The sequence below is a fragment of the Panulirus ornatus genome, chromosome 23 (genome assembly GCF_036320965.1).
Source record: "Panulirus ornatus isolate Po-2019 chromosome 23, ASM3632096v1, whole genome shotgun sequence".
In the NCBI taxonomy this organism is placed as follows: Eukaryota; Metazoa; Arthropoda; class Malacostraca; order Decapoda; family Palinuridae; genus Panulirus; species Panulirus ornatus.
In genome coordinates this window covers 12171398-12195374 of record NC_092246.1, presented here as the reverse complement: position 1 = coordinate 12195374, position 23977 = coordinate 12171398, and the positions used below count along the sequence as shown (strand labels likewise).

Here is a 23977-nt window from a genome sequence, read left to right as displayed (position 1 = left end):
ACCGCCTCTCTCTCTCTCTCTCTCTCTCTACCTCTCTCCATTCCTCCTCCCTCCCTAGTCCTGCCCTACCGATGCCAGAGACCGCTGGTTACGTTCACCGTAAAGGACGATCGTGGACGTCAGGCAGGCTGAGGGGGCAACGAGTGTGTTCATGGTCTTAGTGACAGGCGAGCTGCTCCCAATACACGGCCGCCAGCTCACCACATCCGCATCACGTCAGAGCCACTAATCTGATCCGAGATTTTCATGCTATAGTGTCTCACGAACGGACGTAGGGGAACACTGGAATGGGGGGGGGAGATTATGGGGTACCGAAAGGTAGAGAGAGAGAGAGAGAGAGAGAGAGAGAGAGAGAGAGAGAGAGAGAGAGAGAGAGAGAGAGAGAGAGAGAGAATGTTCCTATGACCAAATAGCTAGGCATGAGTAAGCTGTGTGAGCCAGTGTTCCTCAATAGTTCTCGGCTCTTGGAGTTCCACTGACGCAGCGCTGGGAAGCTCCTGGCCTTATGGCAGTCCTCTGACATTAGAATGGCAAGTTCTTGGTCCCTGTTGATTAATCATCTCATTCCCTGTCATGTGCTGGGCATGGAGTTCATGTTTGTCCCAGGCAAAACCTAACCGGTATCATAGGAGTAATTGCTTTTTCGGGTGTAAACCCAAATCACTATGTTCACGAGACATGGGATGAATTCTTATTAGGATCTCTCGATACACCAATTAATAGACGGGAAATTTACACATTGGTTAATGGGCCACTTGGGTGTAAGGAGGAGATTGCCTTGTGTTCTCATCCCTGCTGCGCACAAGTGACTGAAGGTGTAGCCACGCAGAGAGAGAGGGAGGGAGAGAGTGGACGACGAATCGGAATTTTACACTGGTTTACTGATTAACACACATGTCCAGCTCCTCAACCATGTTGCCTCCTGCTTATGGACGCACTCCTCAGCCTGTGACGAATTGGTGATAGATCGGGAGGGATGATCTTTTTAATGCACGTACCAGGTTAGGTTCCTGTGCCCATCTGGCGAGGGAGGTTTCGTCGCTGGGAAAGCGACGGCGAGCTTACCACACTTTGTACAGCCTCGCAGTGCCATCAGTCCTGGCGGGAGCGTCTCCACACGAGCGTGACTGATTACTGTGGTCATGGACCTCTGCGGTGTTGCGGTGAGCGTTCTTTGACCGTGATGCATTCACGGGCCGCCTAGAGTCGAAGGGCATTGGTTCGAATCCTAGTTGCGGCAGGCGGTTCACGGTCAACTCAGTTGTTCACCAGCCCCTTTGGGTGCCTGGCTCAGGCAACGATGTATGTATGTATGTATATAGCCTTAATGAAAGGGCCTTGATTAGGGCTTCAGTTGCCCGTACGCTAAGGTGCACAGAATTTCAATTTGTTTGCTCGACCCGAACTCATTGTTTGTTGGAAATTAGTTTATAATACTCGTCTTGTTTTTGGTTCCCTAGTTAGCACGACTGATTGAAAACCAATACTATAGAAGGAAGGAGGCCCTGAGGACGGTCTTCGTCTATCTTACGGTTATCAAGAAAACATGGGAGAACAGATTGGAGAGTAGTGGAGGAGCGGGTAGAGGATGGGTATAAACAGAGGATAAATGGTTTCTTGTCATGAAGGAAATCATGTTGTCTAATTATACAATCAACGTTGAGTATAACATCAACAGATGGATTTTTTTTTAGCTTTGGTTTGATCATAATGCTTCATTTACCTGGCAGTGAAGTTCCGTAGGAAGTAAATGATCGGAGAATCTACGAATTCTTAGAGTTGCTTAGCACACCAGAGGAGGAACGTGACACACGAACGATCAAAAAATGTATTTTCATTTAGATAAACTTTGTGCGAACTATTCTAGAGAAGGGGGACCGATCTTACCCTTCTACCTATAGCCTTTTCCTCTTTGACTTCTACCTCGAAGGTAGACCAAATATATGTTACTTTATTTGATGTAATCGTTTAGGATTTTGAATATAGATAGAGTGAGTATTCAGGTTAGATTACAGTATCTCTAAACTACAACATTTATAATTAAATTTGTTCCCTGATGCTCTGCTGCCAAGAGCCAGTCACTCTCAAGAACAAATGACATCTAAACATTCTTGTGGGAAATTGAATAGTAAAACTAATTCCCTTTTGAAGAAAATCCATCTCAACGAGTTATAACAAAATTCAATACTTACTGTGTAAATTCGAAGAAAATAAAGATTTGTGGAGTTCATATCAACAGCAGATAAAAGATTAGGAAATGGTGGAGTCTCAGTGACGACAATTCTTTGCTGTTACAGAATTTTATATATATATATATATATATATATATATATATATATATATATATATATATATATATATATATATATATATATACATATATATATATATATATATATATATATATATATATATATATATATATATATATATATTATTTTCTTTTTTTATAAATATTCGCCATATCCCGCATTGTCGAAGTAGCGTCAAGAGCAGGTGACTAAGCGTTACAGGGAAAAATCCTCGATTGCCCCCATCTCTGCTCCTTGTTTTGGAAGAGTAAAACAGGAGGGGAGAATTTTAAGCCACCTCGTTTTAGTCACCTTTTACGACACGCAGCGAATACATGGGCAGTTTTCTTTCTGCCACATCCCCAGGGATAATATATATAGGGGATAGGGGAGAAAGAATACTTCTCACGTATTCCCTGCGTGTCGCAGAAGGCGACTAAAGGGGAAGGGAGCGGGGGGCTGGAAATCCTCCCCTCTCATTTTTTTTTTCTCCAAAAGAAAGAACAGAGAAGGGGGCCAGGTGAGGATATTCCCTCAAAGGCCCAGTCCTCTGTTCTTAACGCTACCTCGCTAATGCGGGAAATGGCGAATAGTATGAAAATATATATATATATAAATATATATATATATATATATATATATATATATATATATATATATATATATATATATATATATATATATATATATATATATATATTTATTCATTAAGGTCTTAGTAAAGATGTTATGTTATCATACTGGAGGGCAGCATTACAAACGCTGTCCTTTAGCATATGTCTTAGATTAGCTAAGTTTTGAGAATAGGGCAACACTGAACATGTGACCAATGAGGATAGGTCTAAATGTCTAGTGTTGCCACTTATTCTCCAAACTTAGCTGATCTTAGCCATATACTAAAAACAGTGCTTGTCATGTTGCCTTCAAGTATAGTAAAACAACCAGTAAGACCTTAATACAAAGTATTCCAAATTATTCAACTATTAGGAATGTTTACGCCGTCAAATTTAAGGCATGTAAAGATACGCATATACATTGGCCAGACCGGGAAAACTGTTACGGAGAGATGTTATTGGCAACGTCAAGAAGTACGCAGGGATGTCCACAAAACTGCGATCGCTTAACATTGTCATGATAACAATCACCATGTAGACCTTAGAAAATCCAGTTATTCCATACCCTTCCGTTGATAATGCTACCCACAACGTCATTTGAATATCTCAATTGCTAATACTAAGAACTATAATTTGTCCCCAGGAAACTTTGAAGCCCATTCTATCATTAACCAAATCATTATGAGAAAATTGACAAAACACGAGAATATAAGAAAAGTGGTCCTTGATACACCTAGCTACCCAGGTCAACCCTCGCGACGTAATTTCCCTTAACCACCCTTCCTTTTACGGTTACTGTCGGTCAGGCCAGCGTGTTGTCTAGTTAGGTAGACACTGTACGGTGCTTCTGTTATGATGTTGACATTTAAATAACTTTAAGTACTGGCACCTGATGGGGTGGATTGTCTTCAAGAAAACATGTCGTGTCATATGTATAGACAAATTATGTTGAATGAGATCTTATAAACTCTTACTGAAGTGTAATTTTACCTTCATTTATATATATATATATATATATATATATATATATATATATATATATATATATATATATATATATATATATATATATATATATATATATATAATAAGAGAGAAGAAATTCGCCTTTCAAATGGCTATACCCACACAGTGGAAGAACCATGTTGTGGTGTGCTGCGTGGAAGAACCATGTGGAGGTGTGCTGCTATAACAGGTGGAGAAGTGAACGGAAATAGTCATGAAAGGAAGCTGAACCGGAAGTTAGACCACCTTACTGAAGCTAGTGATCAGACTAAGGAGACAAACACTTCCTTTGTGGTGACCTTTTCTTACAAACAACTTGACAAGGATTCTTTGTGTGCACTAGGTTATGGTATTAGTTTTGTCTGCCCAAACAAAGAAGTTATGTGTTGATATTGTAAGATCGTTACGTGATATGGAAAAATACAGCGAATTATCTATCGATGTAAATATCATTTGTATATGTGTATCAGAACGAGCTGCTCCTAATAGTCCAGAAAGATTCATCAGTGCTGTTAACGACTTCAAGAATGACGGTGAACTACGCATAACTATAGCAGGTAAGGCTAACGACACATTTGTGATTATAGACAAAATCTTTTACTTGTAAAAATAAATGATCTTTTATATGATAATACAACATAATTTGAATGTAATGGAAATCCTTTTGACACTGTTAATTCTCACTCTAATACACAACTGATGGTTGTCATATATGTATTGTCTTATCAAAACACATCAGCCAAACTATTCAACAAGATCCATAGTGAGTTCAGTGGGCTCAGTCTCGTATAAATTATCAAAATGGTTTAGTTCCTTATTCAAGTCCACTAGTGGGTAGTATATCAAAGTCTGATATCATGAACAATGTAAATTTAGTTATGAAACTGAACAATAACCAAGTTGATTGAGATTTCCAACCTGTAAGTTTTGATGTCATCCACGTTCACAAAAGTTGATGTTCTCTCAGAACATCTGTTAGGATGCCTTGGAATTCTTGATATACGTGTTGCAAATTTTCTGTTTCTGAACTGATACAATTGTGTATAAAAGATTGTGTATTTCAGTTCAATGGAAAATATTACGCTCAGAAGTTCGACATGGCAATGGATAAGCCCTCTTTCACTAGTATTAAGTAATTTCTGCGTGGAATTCCTCGAAAGAAATGACTAGGGATTTCTTACCCTCTAAGGCAACCTGGTTTAGGTATGTAAATGACGTTCTTTGGGTTTGGCCAACAAGTGAAAATTTACAAACATTTTTGCCTTTGCTTAACAATTAGGTACCTGCTATCAAATTTACTGTAGAGGTGGAAAATCACTGTATATTACCATTTTTGAATTGCCTGATCCATAGGGATAGAAACATATCTAAATCTAGCATATACACAAAGCCCGCTAATGTTTGTTCTGATATTCATTATCTATTCAGCTCAACATGATAGAGTTAAACAATTATCATTCTAGTTGATGTTCCTTAAGGCATTACGTATATGTAATCGAGAATCTATCGATGAAGAGTTTGAGAAAATATAGTCAATTGGATCCAAGTTAAAGAATCTTGGATGATTTCATCGATAAATCTCTTTATGGAGGCAAAGAAAACATTTTCTAGAGTTAATCCCAAGCCTCTCCTACATACCAAGAATCTCTTAGTTCCTCCATTAAGTGGCAATTTGATGTTACTCCACAGCTCACTTAAATCCTTTCATGTAAATGAAGCCTTCACCAATCACAACACTATTAAGAATTTCTTAATCAATAAATCGCTAGAAAATTCTGCGGGATGTTTACAGAATATCTTTTGAATTCTGTAATATGTTTTGGGTAGATTGGTAAGGATCTCTCTGTCAGGGGTAAACAACATGAATCTTGTATACGGACAGGACAAGATTCAAATGCTTTGTTTAATCATGTTAGAAATTATGGCTATAGTACTGACTGGAACAGTACTAATTTAGCTATAACTTGTAACTCCTTGACTAATAGAAGTATCATTGAATAATCTCTTATTCAATATACAAAGAACTGTAACAATGATATTAGTGGAGGTCCATACAAATTGTATAGCTTGATTGTCAGCATAATTTTTAAACGGTTACTTGTTTTGTCTACATAATAAAATTCTATGACAGGCATGATGCCAGACACGAACACAACGAACCACAAGAAATTTTGTTTACCAACGGCGTCATAGTTCCACCTCTCTTGCGCATATATCTGCTGACTGTTCCAAAGTCTTCTATCTCATTCCTGTATCTCCCCTGACGGTTATTTTACATATATATATATATATATATATATATATATATATATATATATATATATATATATATATATATATATATATCTTTCTTTCATACCATTCGCCATTTCCCGCATTAGCAAGGTAGCGTTAAGAACAGAAGACTGGGCCTTTGAGGGAATATCCTCACCTGGCCCCCTTCTCTGTTCCTTCTTTTGGAAAATTAAAAAAAAAAATGAGAGGGTAGGATTTCCAGCCCCCGCCCCCTTCCCTTTTAGTCGCCTTCTACGACACGCAGGGAATACGTGGGAAGTATTCTTTCTCCCCTATCCCCAGGGATAGGGGAGAAATATATATATATATATATATATATATATATATATATATATATATATATATATATATGTATATATATATATATCATACAAACCTCCAACAGCCAGGATAGACCCTGGGACCCCTGTGCAAGAGGCAGGCATGCTAACCGCTAGGCTATGGGACTGTATAATAGGAAACAACTATTCGAAATACTGAGTACTCGTATACCCTTCGTCTCACAATGGTGAGCAACGGGGTCTATACTTGGTTGTTTCCGAACAGACGCACATAGCCAGCTGATAGCGTTTTACCGAACCTAACTGTACCTCCAACAGCCTCCAACAGCCAGGTTTGTATGTTCTATGAAGTTGCGCGTTCATATGCACTTTATTCGTATTCATATACCTCCGCGTTGTGCAGTTAGGTTCGGTAAAACGCTATCAGCTGGCTATGTGCGTCTGTTCGGAAACAACCAAGTATAGACCCCGTTGCTCACCATTGTGAGACGAAGGGTATTCGAGTACTTAGTATTTCGAATAGTTGTTTCCTATTATACAGTCCCATAGCCTAGCGGTTAGCATGCCTGCCTCTTGCACAGGGGTCCCAGGTTCGATCCTGGCTGTTGGAGGTTTGTATGTTCTATGAAGGTGCGCGTTCATATGCACTTTATTCGTATTCATATACCTCCGCGTTGTACAGTTAGGTTCGGTAAAACGCTATCAGCTGGCTATGTGCGTCTGTTCGGAAACAACCAAGTATAGACCCCGTTGCTCACCATTGTGAGACGAAGGGTATTCGAGTACTCAGTATTTCGAATAGTTGTTTCCTATTATACAGTCCCATAGCCTAGCGGTTACATGCTTGCCTCTTGCACAGGGGTCCCAGGTTCGATCCTGGCTGTTGGAGGTTTGTATGTTCTATGAAGGTGCGCGTTCATATGCACTTTATTCGTATATATATATATATATATATATATATATATATATATATATATATATATGTGTGTGTGTGTGTGTATGTAAGACATCGATTCTCTTTTTATATCTGAATTTGATGATCCACAGAGACAAGGATTCTGACCTGATATCTTTGCTTCAGATTGCAGCAAACAGTACCCCAGGCTATAAGGTCTAGGAACTATCAATACTTGCTATCAGTACTTTCATCAGGAAAAGCAGATCATATTTTTATACCTGTCTTCACCTGCATCCTTGTGGAGGAGGAAGCACGAATATACATCTACCTACACGAAAATGAACTGGTGTCTTGAATACCCATAAAGCTTTGTTCCCTAAAATGAACCACGGATGGAGCGCTTCTCTCACCGCTGACTTCTGTCTACCGAAGACCGAAGGAGGAGAAAGCTATCGCTCAAGCTGGTGTGTGTGCGTGTTTGTGTGTGTGTGATGGAAGAAAAGGCACGTATATGCAAGGCTAAGAGACGGGGCAAAACGAATGTAAAGGTCTCTCTCCGTAACACACAAATAGTAATCACAGTCTCTCCACAGTAACAATATCCTTCATCTGACGCTATAACCTCCAGACTCCATCTAGCAACGTCCTCTCCTCCTTCAGCGACTCTACTGGCGACTTCGAGTCGATAAGCGTAAGCGCAACCTATCACTATCGTCACCGCGTCTTGCAACGTATTACGTCAGCCACCTTCCACCATCTTATTTGCCCTTAAGTACCACCCACTGCTGCCGGCCCTACACCACACTACCTCATTACGAATAATCTACCATTCCACCTTCATCAAGTACTGCCATTTCCTTTGATTGGACGAGCAGATGCAACCCACGTGGTCTCGACCTCAGCGTGTCGAGATGGGTGGACATCGCTAGCTTGCCTGGTAGACGGTGCAGGGAGAGACATCACGAGCCGGGAGCGCACCACCATCCGCTTTGTGAGGACGCCTCATCACGTTTTTTTTTATTCCCACTTGCTACTATGTCGCAACCGTATCTCCTGGAAATATTTTGGTCAGCTGGAAGCATGGATGAAGTTCCTAGAAGCAAGGGAGAGGGATGTGACTACAATGACTACAAAGAGAAGGGAGCATGAAGAAAGGGTGGAAGAATGTTATCCAGAAGGGGAAATAGAGAGAAAGGATGTCATCCAGAGGCGAGGAAGAGGAGGAAGGATGCTATACAGGGGCGAGGGAGAGGAGGAAGGATGTTATTTAGAGAAAAGGAAGAGGAGGATGGATGCCATCTTCGCATTGCTCTTTTACAACCAAACCTGGAATGATGTAATCAATGAAAATTATTTGAACGTAGCTTGGTAAAGCTACGATAGACTGTAAAGCAGCTGGGGGAACATACGTACCATTGCACAGTAGACGATGCATTTCTAAAACGAAATTAAAGTGATGGAACGGTGAAATAATGTCAATATGAAGTGTATATTGCTATTAGTAGTAAAAGAACCCTAAAGAGTTTTCCAGTGATTACTGAAAACGATGACTATGTTTAAGTCAGTGAAGCTATGGCAAAAATGTTAAATGACTTTTTTTGCATCTTTATTTACAACCCAAGATACAACACATGACCTGAGTCCAGTTTTATCAATAAGAGATGGGAACGTTCTTCAACGAACTGACGTAAAATCCGAAGACGTATGTACTTTAAGCAATAAGCGTAATGAAAAGAATATGTGAAACTGCAGGCCCTGTTAAGTTTTATCCGAGAACACTGAGAAAGGGCAAAAATGAGATAGTTCAGCTCTCGACTGCCCTTTTCTATAAGTCACTCGGCAATGGAAAATTTCCAGATGAATGGAAGTTTGCCAGTGTAACACCGATTTTCAGAAAAGGCAATAAGCATTAAGTGACTTATTACTTAACTTAATGCCTTACTTGGAAAGCTTATGGAAACCATCATTTTAGATAGAATTGTAAACCATTTAGAGAATCGCCATTTAATAAACGATTCTCAGCATGGTTTTCGACGAAGTCGCTCATGTCTGAACAAACCTGCTTGATTCCTCTTTTTTTGTAAAATCAACATATATGACGAAAGTAGAGCAAATGATATTATCTATCTAAAGTTTCAGAAAGCTTTCGATAAGGTTCCACGTCAAAGTTTACCAGCAAAAATTGAGTCGCATGGCACTGGTGGAGTTTTACTTCAGTGGATAGAAAATTAGTTGACTGGCCGTAAACAAAGACTATTGATTAATGGTTAAGCTTCGAATGGTTAGACGTAGTAAGCGGAGTGCCACAAGGATCAGTTTTGGGACCGTTTCTCTTTTTCATATATTTTGGTATTACTAATAATGGGCTGCAGTGCAAGATATCAAAATTCGTAATGATACAAAGTTGAGAAATAAATCTACAAATGTACTCGAACGTTTACAGACTCAAACTGACGTAAACAACACTGATGTACTGGGCTCGTAAGTGGCAGATGAATACTGATTTCGATAAGTCTAAAGTTTTACATACTAGAAGTTAAAACGAGAAGGCAAGCTACAGTATGTAGATGAAGAAACAGACGTGTGTGATAATCTCTGGTGACCTATAACCAAGTAAGCAGAGCAGAGAAGCAGTGAAAATGAGCAAAGAAAATTCTTGCTTTCATGAGCAAAACCTTCGAATTTGAATCCAGGGAAATCATCATTGCTGTTTACAACTCATTCGTTCGTCCATATCTTGAAGACTGCGTTCAGGTTTTCCGTTTTGGTCACCTTGCCTCAAAGAAAGACATATGATAGATAAAGTACTTTGTCGAGCTACCAAATATTTCTCGAGCTGAGAAACAAATCCTATGAGATGAGATTAAACGACTTGGGCTTTTTTTGGCTAAGAAAAGAGAAGGGTAATAGGTGACCTAAGCCGAGTATTTAGAATGATAAAGGGCTTTGATAATCGTGATCTATCAAATCACCTAAGACTTGAGCCACCTTATATTAGTCGTAGCAATGCATACAGACTCACTGGTAAACGATCTACTTCGAATAAGGCGAAGTACATTTTCTTCATCAGAACGATTAACATATGGAACGATTTGTCAAGTCGAGTCGTTGAAAGCAGAACTATAGATACGTTGAGGAATAAGCTTGATAAATACTTCGCTTCAAGTCCACGATTTTCATTATTTGCATGCCTTCTAACGTTTACCACACTATTCTGAGTCTCTGAGATCTTCTTCCACTGTCACAAAAAGCCTCGAATGGACTAAGTTTTCTGTTGCTGTTCGAATTCCTTTGCATCCAAAGGCGACGAAGAGGAGTAAGTACGTTATCAAGAGGAGAGGAAGAGGAGGAAGGTTGTTATCAAAAATAGAAGAGGAGAAGGGATGTTATCCAGGGGTAAGGTAGAGGTGTGGAGGGATTTAGAGGAAGGAAGGGGGCGGTGGTGGTTTGGGTGGACAAAGGAAGGAAAGAGGGAGCTTTGGTAGTGTGAGTGGGGCAGAGCGGAAGGTAGTGTTGGCGTTGTTGGTGGGAGAAGGAAGAAGAGAGCAGTGATGATGTAAGCAGGGGAGGGAAAAATGGAGAGGTGGTGGTGTGGATGGGGAGGAAGGGGTGGTAAATACTGGTGGGGATGTGCATACTCGTGAAGATGAGGTATGGGTGAAAATGTAATCATTGATGAGCATGTAAATACTGGTGAGGACGTAGATACTGGTGAAGATGTAAATACTAGTGAAAATATGAATATTGGTGATGTAAATACTGGTGAGGATGTAAATACTAGTGAAGATGTAAATACTAGTAAAGATATGAATATTGATGATGTAAATACTGGTGAGGATGTACACAATTGTGAAGATATGAATCCTGATGAAGATGTAAATACTGATAAGGATGTAAAGACTAGTGAAAATGTAAATATTGATGATGTACATATTTGTAAAGATATGAGTACTGGTGAAGATGTAAATATAGGTAAGGTTAACGTCGGCAGCCATAGACAGACAAACTGGCATAAACTAACTGATAGTCTGATCGAACAAAAGGCAAATAATTCTTGATATTGAAAAATGCAAAGATTTACGATACTTATGGGCGATAAAGATGAAAATACAAGCCACGATATGAATTCTATTGAGCTGCAGAAGGTAAACCAAAAGAACTCTCTCCTTGTGACACACAAACAATAATCAGAGTCTCCCTTAGTTTACCTGATGATATTACAAAGATATCCTCCATCTGATAATAAAACCTCCGGACTCCGAGGCCAAGTAAGCGGGGCACAAAAGTAGTCAAAAGGACCAACAAAACTTTTGGATCTATATGTGAGGCTTTCGAATTCGAGTCTCGGGAAATTATCCTCACTCTTCAAAAGTCACTGATGTGTCCCCATCATGAATATTGTGTTCAGTTTTGGCCACCTTACTTAAGGAAAGGCAGAAAAGAATGGAGAGGGTACAGAAGTGAGTCATCAAGATGATTTCCGGACTGGGGAAACAAATTCTAAGAGCTGCCTACAAAGAATAAATTCTATTTAATTTAGAGAAGAGAAGGTTAAGAGGTATTTTCTTTTATGTATTCATAGTCATTAATTGCTTCGAAAACCTTAACGTACGAGCAACTTAAAGATCAATTCGTCTAATGTCGCTTGTAGTAATGGACTTGAAGTCGTGGGCAAAAGTCTTACCTGGAATGAAGCGAAGTACTTCTTCAACGGAATTGTTTACATGTGGAACAATGAATTATGTACATGTGTATATATGTATATGGCTGTGTGTGTATATATATATGTATACGTTGAGATACATAGGTATGTATATTTGCGTGTGTGGACGTGTACGTATATACATGTGTATGTGGGTGGCTTGGGCCATTCTTTCGTCTGTTTCCTTGCGCTATCTCCCTAACGCGGGAGACAGCGACAAAGTAAAATAAATGAAAAATTAACATATATATATATATATATATATATATATATATATATATATATATATATATATATACATATATATATATATATATATATATATATATATATATATATATATATATATATATATATCAGTCCACGGGGAAAATGAAACACGATAAGTTTCCAAGTGCACTTTTGTGTAATAATAATATCGCCAGGGGATACACAAGAGAGAAATAAAACAGTCAGTTGATATACAGCGAAGAGACGTAGCTAGGACGACATTTGGTAAACATGCGAATGTCCAAGACACACAACTAGCGTCTCATAAACTATTATGTGGAGAAGAAGGTGAATTGTTTACAAATTTTATCGACAATAAAGTTATCTGATTTATATAGACCATCACTGATATTAAGATTATGATTCTTTGTATATTCAATGATAGAAGATTCAATGATGTTTCTCGTGGTACTGGAGTTAAGAGTTAATAACTGAGATTTCATTACTCCGGTCAATACAATGATCATAGTTTTTAACGTGATTACACAAGGCATTTGATTCTTGTCCTGTTCTTATACTGTATTTATGTTTCTTAAGTCTAACAGAAAGATCCTTATCAGTCTGTCCAACATAAAGCTTATCATAATTTTTACATGGCACTTTATAGATGCACCCAAGAGAATTTTCTGGTGAGTTCCTTATTTAGATATTCTCTATAGTATCATTGTTGCTGAAGGAAACATTTACCTTAAAGGATTTAAGCAACATGGGAATTGAAGTAAAACTATTATCAAAAGGGAGAACTAAAAGATTCTTCATGTCAATGGGATGTTTGGGCTCAACTGTATAAAATGATTTTTTTGCTAACTTAAGAGATCTATCAATGAAAGATCTAAGGTACTTTAACTTAGATCCAGTGGATTATATCTTCTCAAACTCATCATCAATATACTCTGGATTGCAAATATGTAATGCCTTAAGGAACATAGATTGAAATGATGATGATTTTACTCTCATGTTGAGATGAGTAATAATGGATATATGAGCATACATTGATAGGTTTTCTGTATATGCTAAACTTAAACTTGTTTCCTTGCCTATGGATCATGCAATCTGAAAATGGTAACATATAATTATTTTCATTTTCAACAGTAAATTTGATGGAACGCACTAAATTTTTAAGGGGAGAAATGTTTGAAAATTTTCATTTGTTGGTCAAACACAAAGAACATCATCTACATACCTAAACCAAACTGCATTAGAAGGTAAGATATCCTTTAGCAATTTTGTTTCAAAAAATTCCTTGTAAAGATTTCTTAGTACAGGTGAAAGAGGGTTACCCATTGCCATACCAAATTTTTGAGCATAATAATCTCCATTGAATTGAAATACACAGTCTTTTATACACAATTTTATCAGTTCAGTGAAAGCAGACCTTGAAACAGGTAAATGAATATGATCCAACACATCAAATAGATATCCAACTGGGGATAGGGGATAAAGAATACTTCCCACGTATTCTCTGCGTAGCGTAGCAGGCGACTAAAAGGGGAGCGAGCGGGGGGCTGGAAATCCTCCTCTCCCGTTTTATTTTTTCCAAAAGAAGGAACAGAGAAGTGGGCCAAGCGAGGATATTCCCTCCAAGGCTCAGTCCTCTGCTCTTAACGTTACCTCGCTAACGCGGGAAAGCGCGAATAGTATGAAAGGATATATATATATATATATATATATATATATATATATATATATATATATATATATATATATATATATATATATATATATATATATATATATATATATATATACACACATATATATATATATATATATATATATATATATATATATACACACACACACACATATATATATATATATATATATATATATATATATATATATATATATATATATATTTCTTTTTTTTTCTTTTTATTCTATTAAACTTTGTCGCTGTCTCCCGCGTTAGCGAGGTAGCGCAAGGAAACAGATGAAAGAATGGCCCAACCCACCCATATACACATGTATATACATACACATCCACACACAGCACATATACATATCTATACATCTCAACGTTTACATATTATATCTACACACACAGACATGTACATATATACACATGTACATAATTTATACTGTCTGCCCTTATTCATTCCCGTCGCCACCCCGCCGCACATGAAATGAACCCCCCCCCCCCCCGCATGTGCACGAGGTAGTGCTAGGAAAAGACAACAAAGGCTACATTCGTTCACACTCAGTCTCTAGCTGTCATGTATAATGCACCGAAACTACAGCTCCCTTTCCACATGCAGGCCCCACAAAACTTTCCATGGTTACCCCAGATGCTTCATATATATATATATATATATATATATATATATTCTAACTTGAGTAGGTACCCATTTTATAGACCAACCCCTAGAGTTGAATGGATTGACTGTGAGCCGGGTGCCGCAATCAGGATTCGAACCTATGCTTCAACCCTGGGAGGCCCGTGAGTGCGTCACGGTCAGGAACGCTAACCACTACACCAGGTCTTCCTCTATGAAAAATCTGTGTCTTTCGTACTGCTACCACATTAAATCATCTGTTTCTGCTTTCATCCGCTATCACAAACAGCCTCGTTAGAACTTAGCGGTCTGTTGCTGTTTGACTTCAGTCGCAATCTGTTGTATAGGATGAGTGACAGCAACGCTGGGGAAGAAATGTAAACAATGATACTATTCGAGAAGAACAAAGGAAGATACGAAAAGTGGAGGAATGTATAACAAAAGAGAAGTGGTAAAGAAGGAAGTAGAAAGGAACACAGAGAGAGAGAAAATGATGGAGTATAAGCAAGTGATGGGTCATTACCGACACACTGTGTAGTGTACGAAGCAAAGAGAGTCTGAGAATCGTTTAGAAGGGTTCCAAATTACCTCACACGCCCACATTCACTCCCACATACTCTTCCCCACAGGTTTTACTATGGATATTGCTACGAGACCTGGCGTTTGGTGACTTTGCACTTATGAGCGTCCTTCTGATCCCTCCCAAGATCACCTTACTCAGTGGCAGGCTGTGTGGGCCCGAATGTGGGCCTACCCCTGCAGCGGTACACTGTGCCAGCTTGACAGTGTGTGTGTGTGTGTGTGTGGACCTCCCAGATCAGCGGTTCACTGTGTGGGTTCGACAGTGTGTGGGCTCCTCCGCCCAGAGGTACATTGTGCCAGCTTGACAGTGTGTGTGTGTGTGTGTGTGTGTGTGTGTGTGTGTGTGTGTGTGTGTGTGTGTGTGGACCTCCCAGATCAGCGGTTCACTGTGTGGGTTCGACAGTGTGTGGGTTCCTCCGCCCAGAGGTACATTGTGCCAGCTTGACAGTGTGTGGGCCTCCCCGCCCAGTGGTTCACTGTGTGGACCCAACAGTGTGTGGGCCCCACCATCGTCCAGCCCGGCGGTACGCTGCACATCGTCAGCCTAGTCCTCTGAAACGTGTGGTCAAATCTGGGAGTCCTTTATTTCCATATGAAAGACCCGGTCGCCATACCTTCGCTGACCCTTTATGAGATTACATGGTTGGCGGACGGGGGATTAGATTATTAATATGCGCTGGTATTCAGAGTCTTTTTTTTTTGCGTCCGATAAGTCCTTAAGTCTTTGATACTCGTTTTATTATAGCCGTGGCGTAATTAATGCCGCTGGAGCTGTATTTTTTTTTTTTGTGGTGAGTTAATGAAGAAATACGGGACATGACTGTTATTAGGAGTATCATATATGGGAGACCGATGGTTTACTGCCCAGGCGCGGGTCATAGCGGTAAGGAAAAGTATAAGACTAATGAAGTCAGTTATTAGTTAAGAGAGGAAGAGACAAAGATATATGTATATGTAGATAAAAAAAAAAGACAGACTACTGACGGATAGGCACGCCAACAAGCTGCCAACCTTCTTCAGTTGCCTCGCCATCGGCACAGTTGACGACCCGATTCCGTCCTCTTCATCGGTCTGGTGTTATATGTTCCACTGGCCGAAGGTAAACACGTTAGAGGCCATCAGAGTTAATAACCAGGTCACTGATAAGATAACCACTTTCGTCTCCTAATGACCGTGCATTATTTCATCCCACTGATAAGGCGCCGTCTGTAAAGTTATGAGTTTTTGATAAGGGATGTAGCAGGGATACTCGTACATTTCCTGGGTACTGTATTTGATGAGAGACATGATGTATAGTGGGCATCAACTATACGTTCATGACGGACTAAACAAATCAAGAGTTGAACACCCATTGCGAGTTTACATTTTGAGATACTGTTTCGTGTGACATTTGACTTCAAGCCGTAGATTGATATTACCATTATCATTAGGTGAATGAATAGAGATTGAACAGAAACGGGAAGTTGGCGATGACGAGACTAAACTCAACCTCTTCGTGGAATTACAGGATTCGCAAGTCCCCTATAACACAATGAGACTGAACGCCGTTTTCTGTCGTTAGAGTGATATCAGAGAGAGTCGTCCAGACACACATCAACCTCTGTCAATATATTCTTACGTTTATCCTGTCAGCTTCATTTGACTGTGGTCTATGAAGTACCACATTCACTTATTGGCCCATACTTTCACCGGTCTACATAATCAGATGTGAAGCACAATCTATTCATAATGCTCTTGATAATCACAGAAGTGATGTAGTGTACATATTCTTTGACGGAGATCTACGATAAAAGTCAGATAATGACTACTGGATTTTTCTCTTTGTCTTCAGGGCTGATTTAGTAAGGAATTCATGTAGCATCTTGAACGTAAGGCGGTGGCTTGGGGGAGGCGAGGCTGGAGGTTTTGCGTTAGCGGTGCTTTGATCACCTCATACCTTGTGTGGGTTTTTGATATCATTACGTCTCCATTACCCGTCCAGGCCAGGTAATTCATGTCTGAGTGTTATCTCTTTTTCATAGTCTCTCTCTCTCTCTCTCTCTCTCTCTCTCTCTCTCTCTCTCTCTCTCTCTCTCTCTCTCTCTCTCATCTTCAACAACTTTTTTCTGTCAGCCGCGGGCATAGCAGTCACTTGTAGAACTCTGTTAATTCACATCAGCAGACGCTGTTGTTTACACTCACTAATGATACGCAGACAACCCCCCTTCCTGTGTGGGCACAGTTACTAACAAGCACTGTAGCAAAGAGAAGGCAGGAAAGACTATAGTGGAGAGAGAGAGAGAGAGAGAGAGAGAGAGAGAGAGAGAGAGAGAGAGAGAGAGAGAGAGAGAGAGAGAGAGAGAGAGAGAGAGAGAGAGAGAGAGAGAGAGAGAGAGAGAGAGAGAGACTGTAGTTCGGGTTCAACACAAAGCAAATATCATAGTAAGAGGCAGACACTGTAGCTGGGGTACTGCATGTTGCAGACAGTGTAACACGGACAGAGGGAAAAAGCGGTCACCGGAGCGCGAATGCAGTACAAAAACACTCACACGGTTAATTGAGCACGGTAATTAAACGGATAATACGATGCAGATACCTCACGGAGCCGACATTACAGGAGGGTACAGTAAACAGGAAGCACTGTAGGTCTTTACCAGACAATGAAGGACTGGCGCGGGACACGCTATGTGCAGGATACAGTAAAAAAAGGAGACTGTAGGACACGCACAGAGGAAAGAAGATACAGTAGAGAGGGAACAGTAAGCAGAGGACACTGAAACAATAAGCAGGTGACACTGCTGAGCCCTGGCAGTAAGCAGGTGACACTGATGAGTGAAGACAGCAAGCAGGAGACACTGTTGAGCGGTTACAGTAAGCAGAAGACACTGTTGGGTGGGAACGGTAGGCGGGAAAACTATACGGTGGGGATAACAGGCAGGGGAGACCGCAGGGTGGGGACAGCAGGCGAGGGAGACCGCAGGGTGGGGACAACAGGCAGGGGAGACTACAAGGTGAGGAACTGCAGGGTGGGGACAGCAGGCAGAGGAGACTGCAGGGTTGGGTAACTGGCAGGGGAGACTGCAGGACGGGACCAACAGGCAGAAGGTACTGCAAGATGCAATACTAAGCGGAGGAGATGGCAGGTTGGGGCCAGCAGGTAGGAGGTAGTGCAGGATGGGGCCAGCAAGCAGGAGAGACTGCGTGATGGGGCCAGCAGGCAGGAGGGACCTGAGGGTAGGGCCAGGGGGACACAGGCGGCGGCCACTGTGAGGCTGACCCTTGCCCCGGCAGTGTTAGTTCCAGTGGTGCGCCTGAGCTCCTTGTGTTGTCTGTGTGCTCCCGGCTCGCATACCATCTTACCCTCGCCCTCCTCATGGATTCAGCGACTCTGTTGACATTCTATCATTTCTCTTTACAACACCAGACACATAACTGTATAGATAGATACAAACTTGACTCGGGCAATATAAGAAATACATTAAATATACTCTAGGTAGGATTTGGTAACTGCGTCATCTAATTATATCATTATTTCTTCAGTGAACGTTTCTCATGATATGCTAAGCAATCTTGGAACAATCTCCGAGGTTTTTTCCGTGATCAGATCTACTATCGTCTGCGGTGTGAGGGGGTACTAATGGTTCCAGGCTCTCGTCCTGGATAGCCTCATGAATGGGACTTAATAAGGAGGTCTATCGATGTGGCGATTACCACGGCGAGCGACGCTCCGGGGCGGAGGAGCAAAATCTCTTTGTCATGAGTCCCCTGGACTTTCACTCCTACAGAGGGCGGCCCGTAAGCTCATTATCCCAATGGATGGACGACGGATTCCATTACTATTGATGTTTTATGAACAAGTTAGTTATCTTGTGTACTTTGCGGCCCCTCGGTAAAATGTAGGGCAGACTCTGTCAACCAATGATTCTGTGTTAGTACTTTTCCGTCGTTTTGTGAGGCCAATGCTTGGGGCATGACAGACAGAGCTGACGAGAGCATTTTCTTCTTCTCTCTATGTGGTTTAAAGGTCATAGTTATATTCATATTTAGATTATGTTAGGTCATACTATTATTTGTTTGACGTGAATAATAATGGATTAGAATAGAGAAGACCCCAGAATAACTCTCCCTTGTCTAAGATTTTAAAATGTAGGAAAATGTATAACCATTGATCAATGTACACACGAAGATATCAAACAAATTTAAGAGACACGTGTAGCAATACCTGGAACAACAGGCACATGGGTCATGTGTGATACAGACGAGGGTATTCCAGATCTTGACGTGTCTGTGTTTTGGTTGACGCGTGGCGGGTGTGTGGTGAGTGGACGGAGAGACCTGAGGTGTGGGTTATGTGTGAGTGGTCGGGAGGACGGAGAGACACCTGTGGGAGACATTAGTTCATGACGGGAAGAGATGCGTCGAGAGAGACACTTGATGTTGATGAAGGAGGAGATACTTGGTGAAGGAGGATGATTGGTGGAGAAGGAGAGTATTGGTGGGGAAGGATGAAATCTGGTGAGGGAGGAAGGTATTTGGTGGAAGAGGATGATATTTGGTGGATGAGAGTGTTATTTAGTGTCGCAGGAGACAGTAGGTGGAGAAGAATGATATCTGGTGGAGGAGGAAGATATATTGGTAGAAAAGGGTGATATTTGGTAGAGAAGAATGATATTTGGTTGAGAAGGATTTGTTTGAAGAGTAGATATTTGGTGCAGAAGGATGATTTTTGGTGGCGGTGGAGGTATTTGGTGGGTGATGATGATGTTTGGTGGAGGAGGAGCTATTTGGTAGAGAGATGATATTTGGTGGAGGCCGAGATACTTGATGAAGTTGGAGATATATGATGGAGGGAAATGATATTCGGTGGAGGGGGAGATATTCGCTTAAGAGAACACATTTGATATGGTGATATAGGTGATGAGGGCTGGAATATCGTAAAAGGGAAAAAGTAATTACTTTCAATACAGAACTCTTAGGATTGTGAGATCTTTGAGGGCAGATATTTCTTTTTCCCACGAAGGTATAATATGAATACGAGGAAGTGACGTTGCGTGTTGATGAGTAGGGTTATCGGCAGGTGGGTAAATGAGCCAAATATTGTCAGAAGAAGGAAGAAAGAGATGTGCTGGCGAGGGCGGGAAAAAGGTAAGAGCTTGTAATATTATAGGAAATCGTGGCATCGCAGCGTGGTCATGGGTCGACAGTCTTGACAGCTAAAAGCTAAACGTGTTGTTCATTGAGGTGACCCAGACAGATGTCGATATATTTGGCAAGAGGGGCAATTAGGAATCTATATTTGGTGCGTGAGACGAAAGGATAATGGTTAGATGAATTAGAGGATTTGCTTTAAAGGAGAACTATAGTAAGAAAGAAAAGAAGACTATATGTCCAGAAGGGAAGACAACGTGAGAAACAATACGTGCAATGTATAATCGGGTTTGATCATGTTCGTTCGCAAATCTTCAGTCTAATTACATTTTAGATTCCGATGGTGTTTGCATGCAGATTACGTCTCTCTTTTCAATCAGATGATCAATATTTGGACCGGTTCTATTAAGAGCGAATCGAATTAACACATCCTGACCAAAGGGATATGTTCCATTGTGAACGTAATGTAATATTTCGTACCTCGTACGTGAGGGCGCGTGAGGGAGGTGGTGGTTTGGTGTGAGAGTGTGGAGGCAGAGAGGAACGACACCAGAGCTCACGTGGAGGTAGACCCCACGCCGCCGCCACTACCATCCCCCTGACCCTGATAATGAACCGAAAAAGGTAATTAATAGCCAGTAGCGGCGGTCGCGACCAGGGGACTCTCAGGGCAGAAGGGGCTGAACAACCCGCACCGTCTTAGGGAAGGGCGCGCAAAAGACCCGATTAGACCCGAGTGTTCTGCCTGAACCTTTAATGGGACGGAGTTACATGTATGAAGAAGACTGGATGGAGGGCCTGACGTGGGACGAAAAGAATGTGTGACGAGTGAGGATGAGGAGTCTGTGAAGGGGTGGACGAATAAGTGGCAGGAGAATAAAGAGTGGACGAGTAATGAGGGGATGGCTGACTGTGGCGTGAACGAGTGTAAGGCTGGACTAGTAAGATCCTGTACGAGTTAGAAGCTGGACTAAGGAAATACTGAACAAGTGAGAAACTGATTGAACTATAGGTTTGGCAAGTGGAAAGCAGGACGAAAATGGAAAAGGATAAAACAGAGGCTGGACGGGAAAGAAACTGGACACATAGAAGGGGTAGAGAGGTAAGGAGTTACCGGAGGTAATGTGGGAAATAAGGAAGAACACGAACAAAAGCAAATGAAGACAGGGTGGGAATAGACAAATACGGGAACAGTCAATTGATAGAAAATAAAGTAAAATATTAGAATGAATAAGGATTGTACTTGTGAGGGGATAAACGTGGACAGACGAAGAGATGAGCTAAAGTTACTGAAAGTAAGAAGTGAGCTACTGATTGGTTGTTGGGATGTGAAAATAAACTCGTGAGAATTGGGGGGTGGGGGGACGTACGAGCTGGGAATTGAGGAAGGAATGGATTAACGAGGGCGTGAATGATTCTAGAGATGATATGGATGTGGTTGAGAGAGGGAGGACAAGTCTGGGCACAGACGAGAGTAAGTCGAACGAATGGGTGAGAAGCTGGACGATTAATGTCTTAAAGAAGAGGTGAATGGATAGGGGGATAACAGATACTGGAGGAGGGACTGAGAGGATCGTGGCTGCTGGAGCGAGTGTGAGGGAGCGGGCGGAGGAGGGGTAGGGCGGGCGAGGGGCCGGGCGGTAGCGGCGGCACAGCAGCCACAGCAGTGACCTCGGGCACCCACCGGCCCCGCCCCGCTGCTCCCCATCCGTACCCGGATTGGCTGTTGGGGTCACGTGACCACTCCTGGGCGAGCCCGCTCCCTTAAAAGCAGTGGGACAGAGGTGTGGGTAAGAGTATAGACGAACAGCGTCCACAAGGATGTCGGTGTCTGAGTGGCTGTACCCTGTGGCCCACCAAGGAGCCTACCGTCCCTACCCTACGGCTTACACTGGTTCGAGCCAGCTGGGTTCCGCCGCGTCTTATGGTGTCATGTCTCGCTATGACCTCTCCAGTGCCACTCCCAGCCCACAGTACCAACCTCTACCCACCGCATCGTCGCCAGCCTGGTCTTCCTCACACACCACCACGTCATCATACTCTGAGGGCCGGCCAAGCCCCTCCTGTTCCCCCATGAGCAGTTGTGAGAGTCTGGAAGTTGGCTCACCACGTGGTTGGACGGCGTCATCGAACGGCCCTGCCTCGTGGTCGTGGGGCGCGCCTGGCACCACTCACCCTCTGCTTGCCGCTTCTGCTGCTCCTTCTTCTTCTACCGTCACTACCTCGTCAGAATCGCCAGCACAGCCGTCGTCTGTCCGGGGTCGACAGTCAAAGTGTCGGAGAAAACTACCCAAGCCAGTGTGTCGTGATGTGCTCAGAAAGCGTCGGTTAGCCGCGAACGCTCGCGAGCGGCGCCGAATGAATGGACTAAACGACGCCTTCGACCGCTTGCGAGAGGTGATCCCAGCCCTGAGTGGGGACCAGAAGCTGTCAAAGTTCGAGACCCTGCAGATGGCCCAGACGTACATCGCAGCCCTCGCTGAGCTCCTACACTAGGTGTTTGTGACGCCGGCAGAGGAGCCACACCCTTGATATCTAGTCAGGTGAGTGGAAGGAGAAAAAGGGGAAAGACACACACACACACACATACACACACACACACACCCACACACACACGAAAAATCGTCTTTATTTAACGTCAGCGATTTCAACAGCACATTAGATGCCTATCTTTTGTTAAATATCTATCGCGCGGATGGTCATAGACATGTCAACATCTCTTTACTATACTGTCATAGCTTATATTCACTATACATTTTTCTTACCTCTAAAAAGCTCATGGAAGTATGTATGTACATTACAGAACCCGTCCATCTGAAAGAGACTCTACGTAACAGTAAATGAAGGAACCAGCTAAGATGTCCAGTCATGTCTCCCGCTAACTTGTGCCCTCAAGTGTGGGCAGGTCGCTATACAACGCCGCCCACAAATTAACCCAAATCCACGGTGCCTCTGTTGACTCGTTGTGGTGGTGCGTATAACTTGAGTTGATTCATTGGTGTCCAGAGTTGATGACTCTCCAGAGCGGGTGAGCAGTGGCGGTGGTGGTGATGGCAGTGATGCCATGATAACACTTGTGGATGACGAGAGGTGATGTGTCCAGGAAGGATTGGAATCTTCCCTCGTTTAACTGTTAACGGGTCTGTGTGACTTTACCAATCGTTATCTCATAAGTACTCAAGTCTACGTCAGCCAAAGATAATGTTAAGGTACATTGTTTCAGATTGTGAATGTGTACATACATAATACAGTGACAAGCTTTTTGAATAAAATGTGAAATTCTTATACACAGTTTTGTTTTTTCATATAACCCTGAACAAGATAAAGTTGGAAAAAATAGACAATTTATCTAAATATACGTTTCACTGAAGAAGTCAAGAGAGTACAATCTTTAAGCCATATTCATCATAAATAAAAGTCTTTTTAGATAAACGTAAAAACGTTGATGGAGAGGTCATCATTGAATATAGATACTATAGTTACCATCTAGACAAATGTAGAGATACTCTCGTTAACATCATAGATAAACGTAGAGACACTCTCGTTGATACCTAGACAAATGTAGAGATACTCTCGTTAATATCTAGACAAATGTAGAGATACTCTCGTTAATATCTAGACAAATGTAGAGATACT

The 23977-nt window shown here is 41.6% G+C and overlaps 1 protein-coding gene across 1 annotated transcript; it reads left to right on the top strand.

The window, feature by feature from the left end:
• The first annotated feature begins 22120 nt into the window (after positions 1–22120).
• LOC139756671 (uncharacterized) lies at positions 22121–23620 on the top strand. Its single transcript, XM_071676328.1, has 2 exons — positions 22121–22884; positions 23145–23620. Exon 1 carries the CDS (start codon positions 22163–22165, stop codon positions 22835–22837), a length of 675 nt encoding a protein of 224 aa, XP_071532429.1. The 5' UTR covers positions 22121–22162; the 3' UTR covers positions 22838–22884; positions 23145–23620.
• Positions 23621–23977: the final 357 nt, after the last annotated feature.

Coding starts and splice junctions, on each gene's coding strand:
- LOC139756671 (XM_071676328.1), top strand. CDS start 22,163: ATGTCGGTGTCTGAGTGGCTGTACCCTGTGGCCCACCAAGGAGCCTAC.